The 16170-nt window shown below is 43.6% G+C and overlaps 3 protein-coding genes across 9 annotated transcripts; 1 reads left to right on the forward strand and 2 right to left on the reverse strand.

Moving 5' to 3' along the window:
* Window positions 1-1057: 1057 nt before the first annotated feature.
* LOC137781861 (gastrula zinc finger protein XlCGF57.1-like) lies at window positions 1058-4592 on the reverse strand. Its single transcript, XM_068570854.1, has 2 exons — window positions 4236-4592; window positions 1058-3107 (listed from the first exon to the last, which is right to left on the reverse strand). The coding sequence occupies exons 1-2, from the start codon at window positions 4426-4428 to the stop codon at window positions 1903-1905; spliced, it is 1398 nt and encodes a 465-aa protein (XP_068426955.1). The 5' UTR covers window positions 4429-4592; the 3' UTR covers window positions 1058-1902.
* A 1837-nt stretch (window positions 4593-6429) lies between these two features.
* Window positions 6430-11347, reverse strand: LOC137781854 (zinc finger MYM-type protein 1-like). 6 transcript variants are annotated; one of them, XM_068570843.1, is made up of 4 exons: window positions 11259-11347; window positions 9773-10330; window positions 7064-9208; window positions 6430-6815 (listed from the first exon to the last, which is right to left on the reverse strand). In XM_068570843.1, the coding sequence occupies exons 1-3, from the start codon at window positions 11293-11295 to the stop codon at window positions 7074-7076; spliced, it is 2730 nt and encodes a 909-aa protein (XP_068426944.1). In that variant the 5' UTR covers window positions 11296-11347; the 3' UTR covers window positions 6430-6815; window positions 7064-7073. The 6 variants fall into 6 exon arrangements, with proteins under 6 accessions (XP_068426944.1, XP_068426945.1, XP_068426946.1 ...); XM_068570844.1 differs by having other exon boundaries at window positions 9773-10291; window positions 11259-11342; XM_068570845.1 differs by having other exon boundaries at window positions 9773-10283; window positions 11259-11321.
* A 546-nt stretch (window positions 11348-11893) lies between these two features.
* On the forward strand, window positions 11894-15628 carry LOC137781859 (gastrula zinc finger protein XlCGF8.2DB-like). 2 transcript variants are annotated; one of them, XM_068570851.1, is made up of 2 exons: window positions 11894-12277; window positions 13836-15628. In XM_068570851.1, exons 1-2 carry the CDS (start codon window positions 12085-12087, stop codon window positions 15101-15103), a joined length of 1461 nt encoding a protein of 486 aa, XP_068426952.1. In that variant the 5' UTR covers window positions 11894-12084; the 3' UTR covers window positions 15104-15628. The 2 variants fall into 2 exon arrangements, with proteins under 2 accessions (XP_068426952.1, XP_068426953.1); XM_068570852.1 differs by lacking the exon at window positions 11894-12277 and adding an exon at window positions 13659-13733.
* The last annotated feature ends 542 nt before the right edge of the window (window positions 15629-16170 follow it).

Raw genomic sequence — 16170 nt, forward strand, 5'->3', positions numbered from 1 at the left:
ACACACACACACACACACACACACACACACACACACAGGCACTCAGGCACACAGGCACTCAGGCACACACACACACACACACACACAGGCACTCAGGCACACACACACACACACACGTCATCGCTGTGGATGATGATGGTGCGTTCACGTGATTTTCAATGAATCACATTTGCATTCCAGTAAAATAAGTAAAGTATTAAAGTTTCACTCTCAGGTTGAAGCTGTTGTATGAAACATCTCCTGCTCAGTGTCATTATTACCTTATTAACCCTTTAATGGGTAGTAAGACATGAGTGTGTCTTTAACCCGTGAACACTCGTATGGTTTCACTTCGTCCAGACGTTTTAAAGGTTGTTGTTGTTTTTGTGAAAATGTTTTTTTTATTTTTTATTTCACAGTAACTATTAAACACACAACAACAACAACAAACCCTGAAATGTGAAAAAAACAAAAACAAACTTCCAGGTGGTCCAGTGAGGTGCTGCTGCCTCCTAGTGGACATCTGGAGAAGTCACCTCAAGCTTCTTTATTTTCCATGTGAGCGTCCAGACACGATGGACTGATCTCTGAGGAACTAAAGTAACACACTGAGATAGAACATATGAAATCTACCAACACGATACATACATGTACAGAAGCTGTGAGACACGGTTTAAAATGTACAACAGTTTTAAATAGTTAGTTAGTCCTGAGTGTTCCTGGATTGTGGAAAGAGGGAAAAGGGGAGGAGTTATGTGGGAATATTGATCAGAAGGTTTATGACGCGTGATCACAGAGATTATACATCATGTTGCACATAATAGTGAGGAATTGTTCAGTTATTGTTACACATATTTCAATAATTTGGTTTTGCAGTCTGACTTCAAATTAAAGTATTTTCACAAACGTGAACATAAAATTTAGCAAGCAGCATCTTCATGGGAATATTAAGAAGATAAGTTGGTTTCACATTTCAGTAAAGAGGCATAAAGAAGTTATGAATGGATTCACAGTTTGAACGAAGCAACTGAAATAAAACACTTTGTTGATGAATGTTGTTGGATTTATTTTATATTTGACTAATTAATGATAAAACTTAATTTGATCTGTTTTATATACATGTAAAAGTGACAATTAAAAACATGATATTGAGATAAAGAGGTTTGTTGCTGGAGTAAAACATCTGCAATAAACTCAATAATACAGAGAATAAAAGATCGAGAAGACAAGTTCTGGTTTTATGGTTTTTAAGACTCAAAGTCAGATCTGCAGTCACAATAGTTTACTGATCTTTAAATGTTCATCACTTTATGAAAATCAAAAAGCATCTTGTGTCAATCTCTACAGTCTTATGTTCATATTTATTTAAGATACTTTGAAATAAGCGACCGCCTCTAACGGGGTGCGTTTAGGCTCCCGCTCGAGATCGGACTCTTCCGACAGCCGCTGGGAACTCATCCCTCAGCGACGCACCGCTCACCTCACAGCCAGCAGGCCTCTTATTGTGCGTCACTGGGATCCATGTTATGAATCCAGGAAACACAATGAAGCAAAACAAAATGTGGCACAATAACTAACATCTAAATCATCTTTTTTTTAAAAAAAAAATGTAATAATAATAATTGGAAAAAAAACTTAAAGGAAAATAAATTCCATGACTCATTCAGCACAAGTCACTTTTCAATGATAGTTACATCCGACCAGACGGAGGGGGATCCCCTCGGATGCTCTCCAGGAGGTTTCTCCAGAGGATGTCGTACGTGTACAGATTGTAAAAACCCTCCGAGACGAATTTGTGATTAATAAATTGGGGCTGTACATAATAAATTGAATGAGTCACGTTGATAGCTACAACATGACAACTAAGAAAGTAAATTGATTGTTTTGTTTGAAGATTATTGTCAACAGCGTCTGTTGTGATGTTTATCTGGCAGGTTCTGCTGCAGCTGAGTGGTTCCTGTGAGTTACCATGTGTCTCTTCAGATGTGCTTTACGTTTAAAACGTTTCTCACAGACCGAGCAGCTGAAGCGTTCTCCTGTGTGGTTTCTCATGTGGACCCTTAAACTTTCACTGTGTGAAAAAGATTTCTCACAAACTGAGCAGCTGAATGATTTCTCTCCTGTGTGGACTCTCATGTGACTGAGCAGCTGTCCATTCCACGAGAAAGATTTAGCACAAACTGGGCAGCTGAATGGTTTCTCTCCTGTGTGGACTCTCATGTGTTGGCATAAATGGCCGCTCTCTCTAAAGGATTTCTCACAAACTGTGCAGCTGAACGGTTTCTCTCCTGTGTGGATTCTCATGTGTTTGCATAAATGGCCGCTCTCTCTAAAGGATTTCTCACAAACTGTGCAGCTGAATGGTTTCTCTCCTGTGTGGATTCTCATATGTCTGCATAAAATTCGACTCTCTCTAAAGGATTTCTCACAAACTGTGCAGCTGAATGGTTTCTCTCCTGTGTGGATTCTCATGTGTTCCTGAAAATTTCCATTTCGTGTAAAAGATTTCTCACAAACTGAGCAGCTGAATAGTTTCTCTCCTGTGTGGATTCTCATGTGTACATGTAGACTTTGCCTGTGTGTAAAAGCTTTCTCACAAACTAAGCAGCTGAATGGTTTCTCTCCTGTGTGAGTTTTCATGCGTCTCTTCAGATATTTATTGGCTTTAAATTTCTTCCCACACTGAGAACTGCTAATTAGTTTCTCTCCAGCAATAGATCTGGACTCACTGACAGAAACTTTATCATTATTCAGAAATTGAAGTTCTCTGGTTTTCTTCGAGTCAACATCACTGTCTTCAGTCTCTGAAGAGACCCCTGGATCTGACTTCCTGTCTGGTTCTGGTCCTTCACAGTCATTTCCATCAGCTTCTGTTTCCATCTGTTCAGTTTGACTGGTCCAGAGTTCATCCTGGTCCACTTTAATATGTGGGGGCTCTGGGTCCTCTTGGTCATCTTTCATGTGTGGGGGCTCTGGGTCCTCCTGGTCCTCTTTAATGTGTGGGGGCTCTGGGTCCTCCTGGTCATCTTTTGTGTGAGGGGGCTCTGGGTCCTCCTGGTCCAGACTGGAGCTGAAGTCCTGCTGCTCAGGAGGAACCCTTTCTTTAACCACCAATAGCTGCTGGTTGTCTACAGGACAGATTATTGATTAGCAGTCAGACTAAACTTAAACCAATTATTACAATAAGATGTTTGCTGTGGAAACTCCTTATTTGATGTGTAACTGTGATACTTAACACTTGATTGTTGACTATTAGTCTCATGTTTAATCTTAAAAGATATCTTGTGTGGTTGACAATATTAAAGTTATTATTTAACACATATCAAAACCAGTAGTAATGTATTTAACAGGCAGACGGAGAAAAACAAAGGATGCAGCAACACACATTTCTACATGAATATATATTCACAAACACAATATGAATGAATCCAAACAAAGTCTGAAAACTGTCTGACTTGCTGCTGCTCTTTGGAACGAGTCTATTGAAAAGTACAATATGTACCTCTGAGGTGTAGTAAAGTAAAAAAGTACAATATGCAGCTATAAGGTGTAGAACAGTAAAAAGTACAATATGTACCTCTGAGATTTAACATAGTAAAGCGTATTAAAGTATTTAAATACTTCAGTACAGTACCTGTAACTCTACCTCAGTACATGATGTGAATACTTCAGTACCTGTAACTCTACCTCAGTACATGATGTGAATACTTCAGTACCTGTAACTCTACCTCAGTACATGATGTGAATACTTCAGTACCTGTAACTCTACCTCAGTACATGATGTGAATACTTCAGTACCTGTAACTCTACCTCAGTACATGATGTGAATACTTCAGTACCTGTAACTCTACCTCAGTACATGATGTGAATACTTCAGTACCTGTAACTCTACCTCAGTACATGATGTGAATACTTCAGTACCTGTAACTCTACCTCAGTACATGATGTGAATACTTCAGTACCTGTAACTCTACCTCAGTACATGATGTGAATACTTCAGTACCTGTAACTCTACCTCAGTACATGATGTGAATACTTCAGTACCTGTAACTCTACCTCAGTACATGATGTGAATACTTCAGTACCTGTAACTCTACCTCAGTACATGATGTGAATACTTCAGTACCTGTAACTCTACCTCAGTACATGATGTGAATACTTCAGTACCTGTAACTCTACCTCAGTACATGATGTGAATACTTCCTCCAGAACTGGTTCCATCAGGTTAAAGAGATGAAGGAACCAACAGAACCAACCTGCTCTGTGGACCCGGACTTCCGGGTTGAAAACAGCGTCCAGTAGTCTCCGTTGTCGCTCGTTCTCGTCTCTAGAAGCAGAAAGTTCCTCCTCGTACTCTGCTATCGTTCTTTCAAACAGCCCAAATATCTCTTGCGCAGCCGCAGTGAGTCGCTGCTTCACCAACGCTCTCAGCATTTGGACTTTACACATGTTCACACGACGACAGCAACTTGTTCTCCACACAAACTCCGTCACGAAGCCCGTTTGCTCTCCATCCAACAGTCCCGACGACGATGTTGCTAACACGCTAAGCTAGCTTCAGTTTCTCTCCACAGACAAAAAGGTCTCTCCGCTTCGCGCGGACGCCATCTTGTTCCAAGCTAGCCAGAGTGAGGACCACCACTTCCGGTATATTTGAGTTTACGGCCTTCAGAGTAAAAGCCTCAGAAGGTTTCCTGGTACAATGACTACACAAGCAAAATATGTTTTTCTCCTCGTGAGATATCAACATGTATGGAAGCTATTTCCGAAACAAACAAACAAAAAGTCATAGTTATGACAACATGACTTTTGTCATAATTGTGATTTTTTTGTCTTTTTGTGATACTTGAAAAAAAGTTTTTGTCGTTATGACGTTTTTTTTTACTTTTTTTGTCATGACTTTGGTCTTTTTTGTCATAATTGTGACTAAAAATTACTTCCTGCTACAGATAAAGCTTCATGTGGTGAGTGCAAATGAAAAATTACCATTATGACATTTCTTTAAAAAAAAAAAAAAAAAAGGATTTATTATACGAAAAAAAAAGAACACGCATTCCATTATCCGAACCGCTTATCCCTTTTAGGGTCTCGGGGCGCTGAAGTCGATCACAGCTGTCAAGGGGCGAAGGCGGTTCCCCTGGACAAGTCTCCAGTCCTTGTAACGCATTACAATCATACATTCTCCACAAGGAACTCTGTCTGGCCCGGCGAACACATCCCATGATGCACCGAGGTTTCATGGAGAAGCTGACGGCAGAGCTCTGTGGAAAGCCGCTCCGCACGGCTCCCGTCCCGGTGCCTGAAGGTCATCTGCCTGAGCCCGTCTCTGCTGCTGCAGCGGCCTTCCCCAATTTGAAGGCAACATTGGGTCGCAGGCGTTGCATTTTTATTTTTTTTAAAATTGTAAATGGTCTGAATGTGTTCATAGTACTTTCTGAACATGCATATTTCATACATAGTTTTTTGTATCATAAATCTTTTTTTGTTATAGAAATGTTGTAATTGTCATTTTTGATTTGCACTCACCACATGAAGCTTCATCTGCAGCATGAAGTCATTTCTCAGTCCTATTTTTTATCATTATGGTGAAAGTAGTGACAGAACACACTTCAACTCAAAAAACTAAAATGCAAAATTTGGTTTTAGACTTTTAGTTACAGGCATTTACCATTTCATTCACATACTTTGTGAGCCAAAGACATCCGGTAAACCAATGTCTCACACCAGAACTGTTCGACCACCTGAGTAAATGTTTTCACAAGAAATATGAAGAACTTCCAGAATCGAGAATTACATTTTTCAGCTTGAGTCAGCCTTTTGCCAGCGGTGTCTCATTCTATAGAGCTGAGATAGTGGAGCACATCTGCAACTTGCATCTTAAACTTGCTTCAAAGAACCGGGGGACGTGGAAGGTGATGTGGCTGTATGTTAATAATCCTATTAATAGTGGGCTAGCTTAGCGTGTTAGCAACATCGTCGTCGGGACTGTTGGATGGAGAGCAAACGGGCTTCGTGACGGAGTTTGTGTGGAGAACAAGTTGCTGTCGTCGTGTGAACATGTGTAAAGTCCAAATGCTGAGAGCGTTGGTGAAGCAGCGACTCACTGCGGCTGCGCAAGAGATATTTGGGCTGTTTGAAAGAACGATAGCAGAGTGGAATCCACAACAGATCAGAATAATTGATCAATTGAAATAAGTGAAAAATATTATGGATTAGCAAAAATGTCCACTGGATTTCTGTTCAGGGTAACCCAGACTATCTTCATTTAAGATGTTATGTGATTTTACCGTACAGTTGGAGAAGACTTGTTTAATTAATTGTTTCTTGATGAAGTTTCCTGAAGCTTTTCATCCAATCGGTTTCTTCATGGGGATTCATTTGCTATCCTGCGCCTGTAACAGATGTGTTTAAGGCATCGAAGAAGTCGACTCAAATAATGATTTTCCAGCATTTATTTGTTCATAACACAGAACAATCGGTCTCCTTGAACATCCGCTTCCTTCAGCAATATAGCATACCATTGTGAGGGAAAGACAGGACTGCGGGAGTTTAGGAGGCACTAAAGAGGTATGACACTTCAGTTTAGAAATAACGCTAAATAAAATGAACTTAAGATAAAATGCACTCAACAGGATCATTTAGTAATAGACAAAAATAAATTAGAAATTGAAAATCAGAAACGACGAAGAGTTATTTTTAAGTCCATCAGATACCATAAAGTGGACAATAAATGTAAAGCAGATTTGCAGATTTTGGGAGGTGTCTCTGTGGGTCCTCTTTAATGTGAGGGGGCTCTGCGTCCTCCTGGTTCAGGCTGGAGCTCAAGTCCTGCTGCTCTGAAAGACAAACCAACAACATTAACTATGAGTGTTTGTTATCTCGTGTAAACAATCATAGGACTGTAGTTCAGAATCAGTCACATTTATTTATAACAAAATCCAACAAAACTGCGACACCAAAACACTGCACACTCAAGAACACGAGCGACGATCAGATGGAACAATATTAACTACATAATGAAAACACCATGGACACATTAGTAACGCTACAGTTGATGTAAAAACACAAAAAGCAGTTCACTCACCAAATGCTGTTCACTTATAGACAAAGTCCATCCTCCTCTCTTTGTTTGCAAACAGATCAATGGCGCGGTTGTGAAGTTTATCGGTGCGCTTCAGCTCCATCAGCAGGTCCCTCTCAATGGCCATGGACGCCAGTGAGGACATTCGAGCCTCCCCAGTTGCGTTTCTGGAGTAAGTTTTGATTCGTTTTAAGGCTGAACATGTCTGCTCCACAGCGGCAGTCGATGTTGGGATGGTCACCGCCAAAGATGCCAGTCTGTAAAGTTGACGCATGCTCTTCACCAGATTGTTCTGCTGAAGGAAAGCCAGTAGATCAGCAGGGCCTTTTTCTTCAAAGCCAGCCATGGCGTACATTACAGTCAGTTCTGTTTTCAGCCGTGGCAGATCCTCAAACAGATGTCCGTGACTCTCCGTCAGGTTGGTGAAGGCCGAATCTGGGAATTTCTTCCGGTATGCCTGAAACTGCTTGGGGTCGAGGAGGGAGAGAAACATTAATTTCTCGTGATCTTTGAACCGATTTCGTATCTGGGCAAGAATGATGTCCAAGATATCGTTGTGGAGTTTCTGGTACCCTGCACGAATGTCTCCCTCTGCTTGGCCTGTCTGTGCTCTTGGGGCACCTCTTTTACACACAGTGGAGTCAAAGATGTCACCAAACCGTCCCTTTTCTCTCTCAACAGTGTCACAAAACTCATCCACACTTTTCAGACAGAACTGTACGTCCAGTTTTTTCTTCTGTAGCACTCCAAAAAGGACATTTGAATACTCAAAGATCCCATGGAACATGGACAGCAAAAAACAAAAGTCAAAGTTCTCCAGAAGGGTTTTGTAGCTGTCAGCAAAGCGCACGGATTCATCGTCGTACTCGTCATGGTGCTCCACAATGTGCTCGAAAAGCTCCTGCAGGGCAGCTCTGTTTTCAAAGACCGTGTTGACCGGTCTAGAGCTATTTTGCCACCGTGTTGGTGCCACATGAGGAAGACGGCGCTGACAGATGTTGTCGAGCAGCTGCGTGCGCTTTGGAGACCTGGAAAAATACGCTGTGAGGCCACTGAGGTGTGAAAAAAATATTCTACACTCTTTCAGCTTTGAGACTCCTTGAGTCAACACTAAATTCAGCCGATAGGCATAGGAGTGTAAAAATAAAGCCATCGGAGCCTTCTCTTTAACTTTAGCCTGCACTTCATTAAGTCCAGACGCCATGACCGCTGCGCCATCGTAACACTGAGCCACGACTTTGTCCAGACAATTGTGGTCCTCCAGGAATCGGATAAGAAGAGCAGCAATGTCGTCTGCTCCCTTGTGGCCGGTGACATCGTTGAATCTGACAAACCTTTCCTTGACGCCGGTATCCGTCACATAGCGGAGCACCAGTGACAGCTGCACTGTGTTATTCACGTCAGTCGCTTCGTCCACCATAACAGCGACAAAGGGCGCTTGATTTATCTCACGTTGTATCTCCTCTCCCATCACTTCAGCTACAGCATTAATCAGGTCGTTTTGTATTTTGCCCGATGTCCCGGTAAACACTTTGTTCGTGGAAAGGTGGAAGTGCAAGTCAGTGTCGTGCTCGGCCACAAAGGAAAGTAGCTCCACATAGTTCCCCTTATTTGTAGACTTTCTACGTTTGTTGTGTCTCCTGAATGAGAGCTCTTGTTTACCCAAAAAGATGACACAGTCTATCAGTCTTTTTAGTATTTCCCTATTCTTCTTAACTTTTTCGTTATGGATCTCCGTCTCCCTGTAAACTTGCTTGTTGATCTCAGAATCCACTCGGGTCTCTCCAAACGTATTAAAGAGCACCGTAGCTTGCAGGTGTACTGCCGTACTTTGGTGTCGCGTTGCAGCCTTGCTAAGGCAAGTCAGGTTAGCAAATCCACCGTGGCTCCACACACCAAGACGATCAGTCGCAAATAAAAGGCATTCCCAGCAATAAAGTTTGCAACTCTTCTCTGATGCCGTCAGCCAGGAATATCGTTCGTAGTTGGCTAACTGAAAGTGACGCATACATGTTTTTTCTTTCTGGGTCAAAGCTGCTAACTGTGGGGTTGGACGGCCCTTTGTTACAATTTCCCACTTTTCCTGAAAAGTCCTTCGTGAGAAAGGCTTCTTCAGTAAATCCGACACCAAGTCTGTTTCTCCTCCTGCTGTTGAATGATAAAAAAACAGGTAGTAAAACAGAACACCAAGCAAAACACTAAAAATGTCATTACTTCTCTTATATACAGTTGGACCTGAATTACTACTACTACTACTACTACTACTACTACTACTACTACTACTACTACTACTACTACAACAACACAGTTCTGCTAGCTAGCTTTCTGTTGGACAAAAGTCATGCTGGCCCACTGACCAATCACAACACATGTAACTTCTGGCGCCACTTCGCAGGCCCTGGCACGTCAAAGAATACACCCAGCATGTCAAACTAAAGATCTGATTGGTTGAAGACTATAACAATCAACGATAACATCCCCATGTTCTTTAATCTGGAAAGGCCAGCTGGAAGGCCTCTGGTTCCATATTTAAATATAATTGCTAGTTAAATCCTCACTGTACAGGATAAAGCACTAATGTCTCAGAAGTGACGTTGATATGTTTGTTGCACATCAGTCTGTTGAGGGGAAACAACGGAAGCTGGCTGCGGCCAAAAGAATACCAGGAGCTGAACGCGTTTCCAGCGAGAGAAGAAATATAAAAGCACCCACCTGCGGGTTTTAAACTGACATCCTGTGACTCATCCTTCGCTGCTCGGCTCGGGGCAGCAGTGATGAGTTTTCTCGGGTCGAGGCAGACCAGGAGCACTTGTTGAGGAATCCAGGAAGACGTTGGTGGTGTTAATGACGTATCTGGAGATGGACGAAGTCTCACCAGAGAAGGCTTTGCTGGCTCCGCTCCAGCAGCTTCAGTTTCCATCTGTTCAGGTCTTTGATGAAGCTGTAACGACTGAGCTTCTTCTTCACTCTTCACGGGAGTGAATGAGAACTTGATACCAGCCTCCTCCAGCCCTTGAAGCTGCTCTCCCCCCTGACTGTTCAAGAGGTCCTCCTGTTCCTCTTTAATGTGAGGGGGCTCTGGGTCCTCCTGTTCCTCTTTAATGTGTGGGGGCTCTGGGTCCTCCTGTTCCTCTTTAATGTGTGGGGGCTCTGGGTCCTCCTGTTCCTCTTTAATGTGTGGGGGCTCTGGATCGTCTGGGTCCAGACTGGACATCAAGTCCTGCTGCTCTCCTTGGATAACACAACATGTATGGATATGTGAAGTAAAAGCTGAAAGACAAAGAAACATTAACTAAAAACTAAATGGCAGCAACCAAAAAAATAAACGGTGAAGGCCTAAATGAAAAATCCCTACCCTGCACCTCTTAACCCCTGCTCCCTACCCTGCACCTCTTAACCCCTGCTCCCTACCCTGCACCTCTTAAACCCTGCTCCCTACCCTGCACCTCTTAAACCCTGCTCCCTACCCTGCACCTCTTAAACCCTGCTCCCTACCCTGCACCTCTTAAACCCTGCTCCCTACCCTGCACCTCTTAAACCCTGCTCCCTACCCTGCACCTCTTAAACCCTGCTCCCTACCCTGCACCTCTTAAACCCTGCTCCCTACCCTGCACCTCTTAAACCCTGCTCCCTACCCTGCACCTCTTAAACCCTGCTCCCTACCCTGCACCTCTTAAACCCTGCTCCCTACCCTGCACCTCTTAAACCCTGCTCCCTACCCTGCACCTCTTAAACCCTGCTCCCTACCCTGCACCTCTTAAACCCTGCTCCCTACCCTGCACCTCTTAAACCCTGCTCCCTACCCTGCACCTCTTAAACCCTGCTCCCTACCCTGCACCTCTTAACCCCTGCTCCCTACACTTTTGTTTTGTTTCATCCACTTTGGATGAAAGCTTCAGCTAAACATTTTATAAAAATTGCTGTGCTTTTAGAGACGAACCTGCTTTATAAAACACGCTTTCACAGATGAAGCTGCTTACAGAGAGGAAGGTCACGTGGTAAGGCCGGCTCGCGAGGCTTAGCACGCACGTCATCGACACAAGCCTCGATATGCGCTTCAACCAAAATCTTCCTGACACGAAAGGACTCACTAACTATGACAACAAACAACGTGGAGCTGCAGCTCACGTGACCGGAACACAAACTCCCAGAAACGTGTCACGTGTTTCCAGCGAGAGGAGAGATAAACAGCACCAACCTGCGGGGTCCAAAGCGACGTCCAGCGGCTCCTCCATCGCTGCTCTGCTCCGGCAGCAGCGACGTGTCCTCCCGGGTCGAGGCAGACAAGGAGCGCGTGACGACGAATGCAGGAAGACGTTGGAGGAGCGACACGAGGCGCGAGGTGATGACGTATGCGGGGACGGACGAAACCGACTCAAGCGTCGTTGAATTCTGCGCGTTAGAGGCAGAACCACTTATTATTTGTAATAATAGTTATGAAGAATGCACTAAAGTGTTGAGTTGTTAGAGTCGGATATGTGTGAAATAAACACATTTATTACTGCTTAAAATGAGATTAGACTTTATTGCGACGGCACACAGTCCAGGGACTGACGTCAACAAAGCAGGAAAGAGAGGAATAATCATAACCTTCAGAATAAAACACAGAATAAACAGATTACAGGATGTCATGTGGATGTAAAACAGGCGAAATGAGAGGGTGATGTGGTTGTACGTTATTAATAATAATAATAATAATAATAATAATAATCTGATTGTTAATGACCTATTTAGTACTTGGTCATATTTTTATGTATGTATATTTCCTTGTGTAGTCTTTTTTATACCAGGCTTTTACTCTGAAGGCCAGAAACTCAACTGTACCGGAAGTGGTGGTCCTCACTCTGGCTAGCTTGGAACAAGATGGCGTCCGCGCGAAACTGAGGAGAGTCCTTTTGTCTGTGGAGAGAAACTGAAGCTAGCTTAGCGTGTTAGCAACATCGTCGTCGGGACTGTTGGATGGAGAGCAAACGGGCTTCGTGACGGAGTTTGTGTGGAGAACAAGTTGCTGTCGTCGTGTGAACATGTGTAAAGTCCAAATGCTGAGAGCGTTGGTGAAGCAGCGACTCACTGCGGCTGCGCAAGAGATATTTGGGCTGTTTGAAAGAACGATAGCAGAGTACGAGGAGGAACTTTCTGCTTCTAGAGACGAGAACGAGCGACAACGGAGACTACTGGACGCTGTTTTCAACCCGGAAGTCCGGGTCCACAGAGCAGGTTGGTTCTGTTGGTTCCTTCATCTCTTTAACCTGATGGAACCAGTTCTGGAGGAAGTATTCACATCATGTACTGAGGTAGAGTTACAGGTACTGAAGTATTCACATCATGTACTGAGGTAGAGTTACAGGTACTGAAGTATTCACATCATGTACTGAGGTAGAGTTACAGGTACTGAAGTATTCACATCATGTACTGAGGTACAGTTACAGGTACTGAAGTATTCACATCATGTACTGAGGTAGAGTTACAGGTACTGAAGTATTCACATCATGTACTGAGGTAGAGTTACAGGTACTGAAGTATTCACATCATGTACTGAGGTAGAGTTACAGGTACTGAAGTATTCACATCATGTACTGAGGTACAGTTAGAGGTACTGAAGTATTCACATCATGTACTGAGGTACAGTTAGAGGTACTGAAGTATTCACATCATGTACTGAGGTAGAGTTACAGGTACTGAAGTATTCACATCATGTACTGAGGTAGAGTTGCAGGTACTGAAGTATTCACATCATGTACTGAAGTAGAGTTACAGGTACTGAAGTATTCACATCATGTACTGAGGTAGAGTTACAGGTACTGAAGTATTCACATCATGTACTGAGGTAGAGTTACAGGTACTGAAGTATTCACATCATGTACTGAGGTAGAGTTACAGGTACTGAAGTATTCACATCATGTGCTGAGGTAGAGTTACAGGTACTGAAGTATTCACATCATGTACTGAGGTAGAGTTACAGGTACTGAAGTATTCACATCATGTACTGAGGTAGAGTTACAGGTACTGAAGTATTCACATCATGTACTGAGGTAGAGTTACAGGTACTGAAGTATTCACATCATGTACTGAGGTAGAGTTACAGGTACTGTACTGCAGTATTCAGGTCAGAGGTTCAAATTGTACTCTACTTCTTCTCTGGTGAACTGACCTCAGGTCAGCAGGTTGTATATAATATTTTGTTCAAACAATGATTAACATCAGACTGTGGGTGGACGGGATGTGGGTCGTAAGGACCCTGCTAAGCTGGGAGGGGGGGCTGGTGACCGGGACCTGGGGTCAGGATGTCCTTCTGTCGTTCAAAGCGACAGTGTATTCATGGCGGTATTCAGGCATGTAGCTGTGATCTGCCTACATCACTCACAGAGCTGGTGCTGCAGTATCTCAGACTACTGTCGTTTAGCAGCCCTCACCTGCTTGCTATAAACCTGTGTTCTTTACATTACATGTCACATGTGTTCTGATCGTCCTGGCCTTCACCTCTTAAGGCTTTTCCCTTTTGCGACGTCAGCCGTCTGAGCCCAGCCGTGCAGCAGAGTTTGTCCTCGTTGCAACTCTTAGAGCTTAATTTTCTGCATGGAGGCAGGAATCAAATGGACCGCGACGTGGTCCGTCATTACAGCCTGGACCCCTCGTGTAGAAGTTGGTCTGCAGTCAGGATGTTCTCTTCTCAGTTCAGTGCTCGTGCCCACCTGTACCTGTATCTACAGGTGTTACATCACTAGTTAGAATCAATTCACAGTTGTACTCAATGTGTGTTTCCTGTTTCCTGCAGACGTCCAGCAGCTGTTTGCGGTTAAAGACGCGCTTCAGCAGCAGGTCTGGAGCTCCAGTCTGGACCAGGAGGACCCAGAGCCCCCTCATATTAAAGAGGACTATGGGGAACTCTGGACCAGTCAGCAGGAAGGGCTGGAGGAGGCTGGTATCAAGTTCTCATTCACTCCTGTGAAGAGTAAAGTTGATGAAGAGGAAGCTCAGTCCTCACAGCTTCATCAAAGACTAACTGAACACATGGGAACAGAAGATGATGAAGACTGTGGAGGACCAGAAGCAGATTGGTTCTCAGATCCAGAATCAGATACCGACGAGGAAACTGGAGACTCTTCTGAACCTGATACTGATGACAGTGTTGACTTGAGGGAGACCAGAGAACCTCAGTCAGGTTCAATCTCTCTGAATAAAGAGGAAGCTCAGTCCTCACCGCTTCATCAAAGACAAACTGAACTGATGGAAACAGAAGCTGATGGAGAGGACTGTGGAGGACCAGAACCAGACATGGAGTCAGATCCAGAAAGACATCCAGAACCAGATACTGATGAGGAGACTAGAGACTCTTCTGACCTTGATGGCTGTGATGATTTGAAGGAGACCAGAGAACCTCTGTCAGGTTTGAACTCTGTGAGTAATGAAGTTTATGTCAGTGGTTCCAAATGTAGTACAGGTGAGAAACCATTAAGCTGCTCTAAATGTGGGGAAAGATTTTACCTCAAGGGAGATTTGAAGAAACACAAGAGAATCCACACAAGAGAGAAACCTTTTAGCTGCTCAGAATGTGATAAAAGTTTCACTGTAAGTGGAAGTCTGAAGAGACACATGATAACTCACACAGGAGAGAAACCTTTCAGCGCAGTCTGTAAGAAAACTTTTAGACGTCGTGGGAATTTAAAGACACACACGATCGTCCACACAGGAGAGAAACCTCTTAGCTGCTTTGTCTGTAAGAAAACTTACACACATAGGGCACATTTACAGACACACACAGTAACTCACACAGGAGAGAAACCTGTAAGCTGCTCAGTGTGTGATAAATCTTTTACACATCGTGGACAACTGAAGAGACACATGAGAATCCACACAGGAGAGAAACCTTTCAGCTGCTCCGTGTGTGGTAGAGCTTTCACTGAAAGTGGAAATCTGAAGAAACACATGAGAATCCACACGCGAGAGAAACCTTTCAGCTGCTCCGTGTGTGATGAATCGTTTTCACAGAGTGGACAACTGAAGAGACACAGGAGACGTCACACAGAAGAGAACTCCCTTTAGCTGTTCTGGTTCTCAAGACCTTGAGACACTTGACCTCCCTGGCCTTGAGGCAGTGACTCTCTTCCAACTGGGAGGACTCTATCCAGCGGTGTCCGTCAGAAAGCCATGGCCTCAGACTCAGAGACTCATCCTGACCGCTGCCCACTGGGCTGACAGCGTGGTCACAGATGGGTCACGGTGTGTTTCAGTTTGACTGCACTGTAAACTTTTGAGTATTTTACAGACCGCTGAGTTCAGTTCTGTGTAACATACCTCTTGTGCCTGTACCTGCTGTAAACGCGTTCCACGCTGCTGAGCTTCGTCGAGTTTAAACCCTGGATCAAGAATATGTCAGTAGTCTGTATTTTACCAGTTAAAGGTTCAGGGCTTTTGTGTGATATAATTAGAGTTACAGCTTTACTGCTGCGCCTTGTTCTGAGTGCCTTCGTTAAAATTCTTTTATATTGTTTTTCTTGCCCACGTTTATGCCATTAAGTTGATTTCATACACACTGTTGTGGTATGGAGCCCATTTCTGTCTGTAAAATAAAAAATGTAGCTACGATAATAGCGTCGTCTTTCTTTACGTTGACAACGCAGCCACATGGGTTTTCTTCTTTCTACTGTAGCGTAGGTTTCCTTACGCTGTGGCGGGCATAGGCTTCAGGCTCCAGACAGAAGAGAACTTTTATAGAACCTCTAACATGTCTTTTTTTAAGAAGCTACCTAAACAGTTGGGTTTTTCCTGACTAGCTGTCTGACTCCTCCGCTACAAAAGACCCGGTCAATAACACACCATATACAAAACATCATAAGAGTTCATTCACTGTTTACTTTTTCAGGTTTCATTGCCACTGAACATCTCAAACCAACAATTCATGGATATGTTCTGTACGGCCTTGGGCCCAATGACCAGGATCATAAAACAAGACTCAAACAATAGAGTCTGGTGATACCACGCCAAAGTCTCCAAAGAAGACTGAGAATGTACCAAAGAATGTACGTGACACATGGAGGGAGAATGACTCAGAAGAAGCTGTTGTCACCCTGTGGCTGTGAAGCTCTTTTGTATCTCTCTCCAGACGGCAG

This window comes from Clinocottus analis, unplaced genomic scaffold (genome assembly GCF_023055335.1).
Source record: "Clinocottus analis isolate CAN_PGR_092001 unplaced genomic scaffold, fCliAna1.0.p SCAF_90, whole genome shotgun sequence".
Classification (NCBI taxonomy): domain Eukaryota; kingdom Metazoa; phylum Chordata; class Actinopteri; order Perciformes; family Cottidae; genus Clinocottus; species Clinocottus analis.

Coding starts and splice junctions, on each gene's coding strand:
- LOC137781854 (XM_068570841.1), bottom strand. CDS start 11,094: ATGACGTGCGTGCTAAGCCTCGCGAGCCGGCCTTACCACGTGACCTTC. Junction 10,331..11,000: donor AAGCGTGTTTTATAAAGCAG/GTTCGTCTCTAA, acceptor TTTGTCTTTCAG/CTTTTACTTCACATATCCAT. Junction 9,209..9,772: donor TGTCAGTTTAAAACCCGCAG/GTGGGTGCTTTT, acceptor ATCATTCAACAG/CAGGAGGAGAAACAGACTTG.
- LOC137781861 (XM_068570854.1), bottom strand. CDS start 4,428: ATGTGTAAAGTCCAAATGCTGAGAGCGTTGGTGAAGCAGCGACTCACT. Junction 3,108..4,235: donor AGTCCGGGTCCACAGAGCAG/GTTGGTTCTGTT, acceptor TCTGTCCTGTAG/ACAACCAGCAGCTATTGGTG.
- LOC137781859 (XM_068570851.1), top strand. CDS start 12,085: ATGTGTAAAGTCCAAATGCTGAGAGCGTTGGTGAAGCAGCGACTCACT. Junction 12,278..13,835: donor AGTCCGGGTCCACAGAGCAG/GTTGGTTCTGTT, acceptor TGTTTCCTGCAG/ACGTCCAGCAGCTGTTTGCG.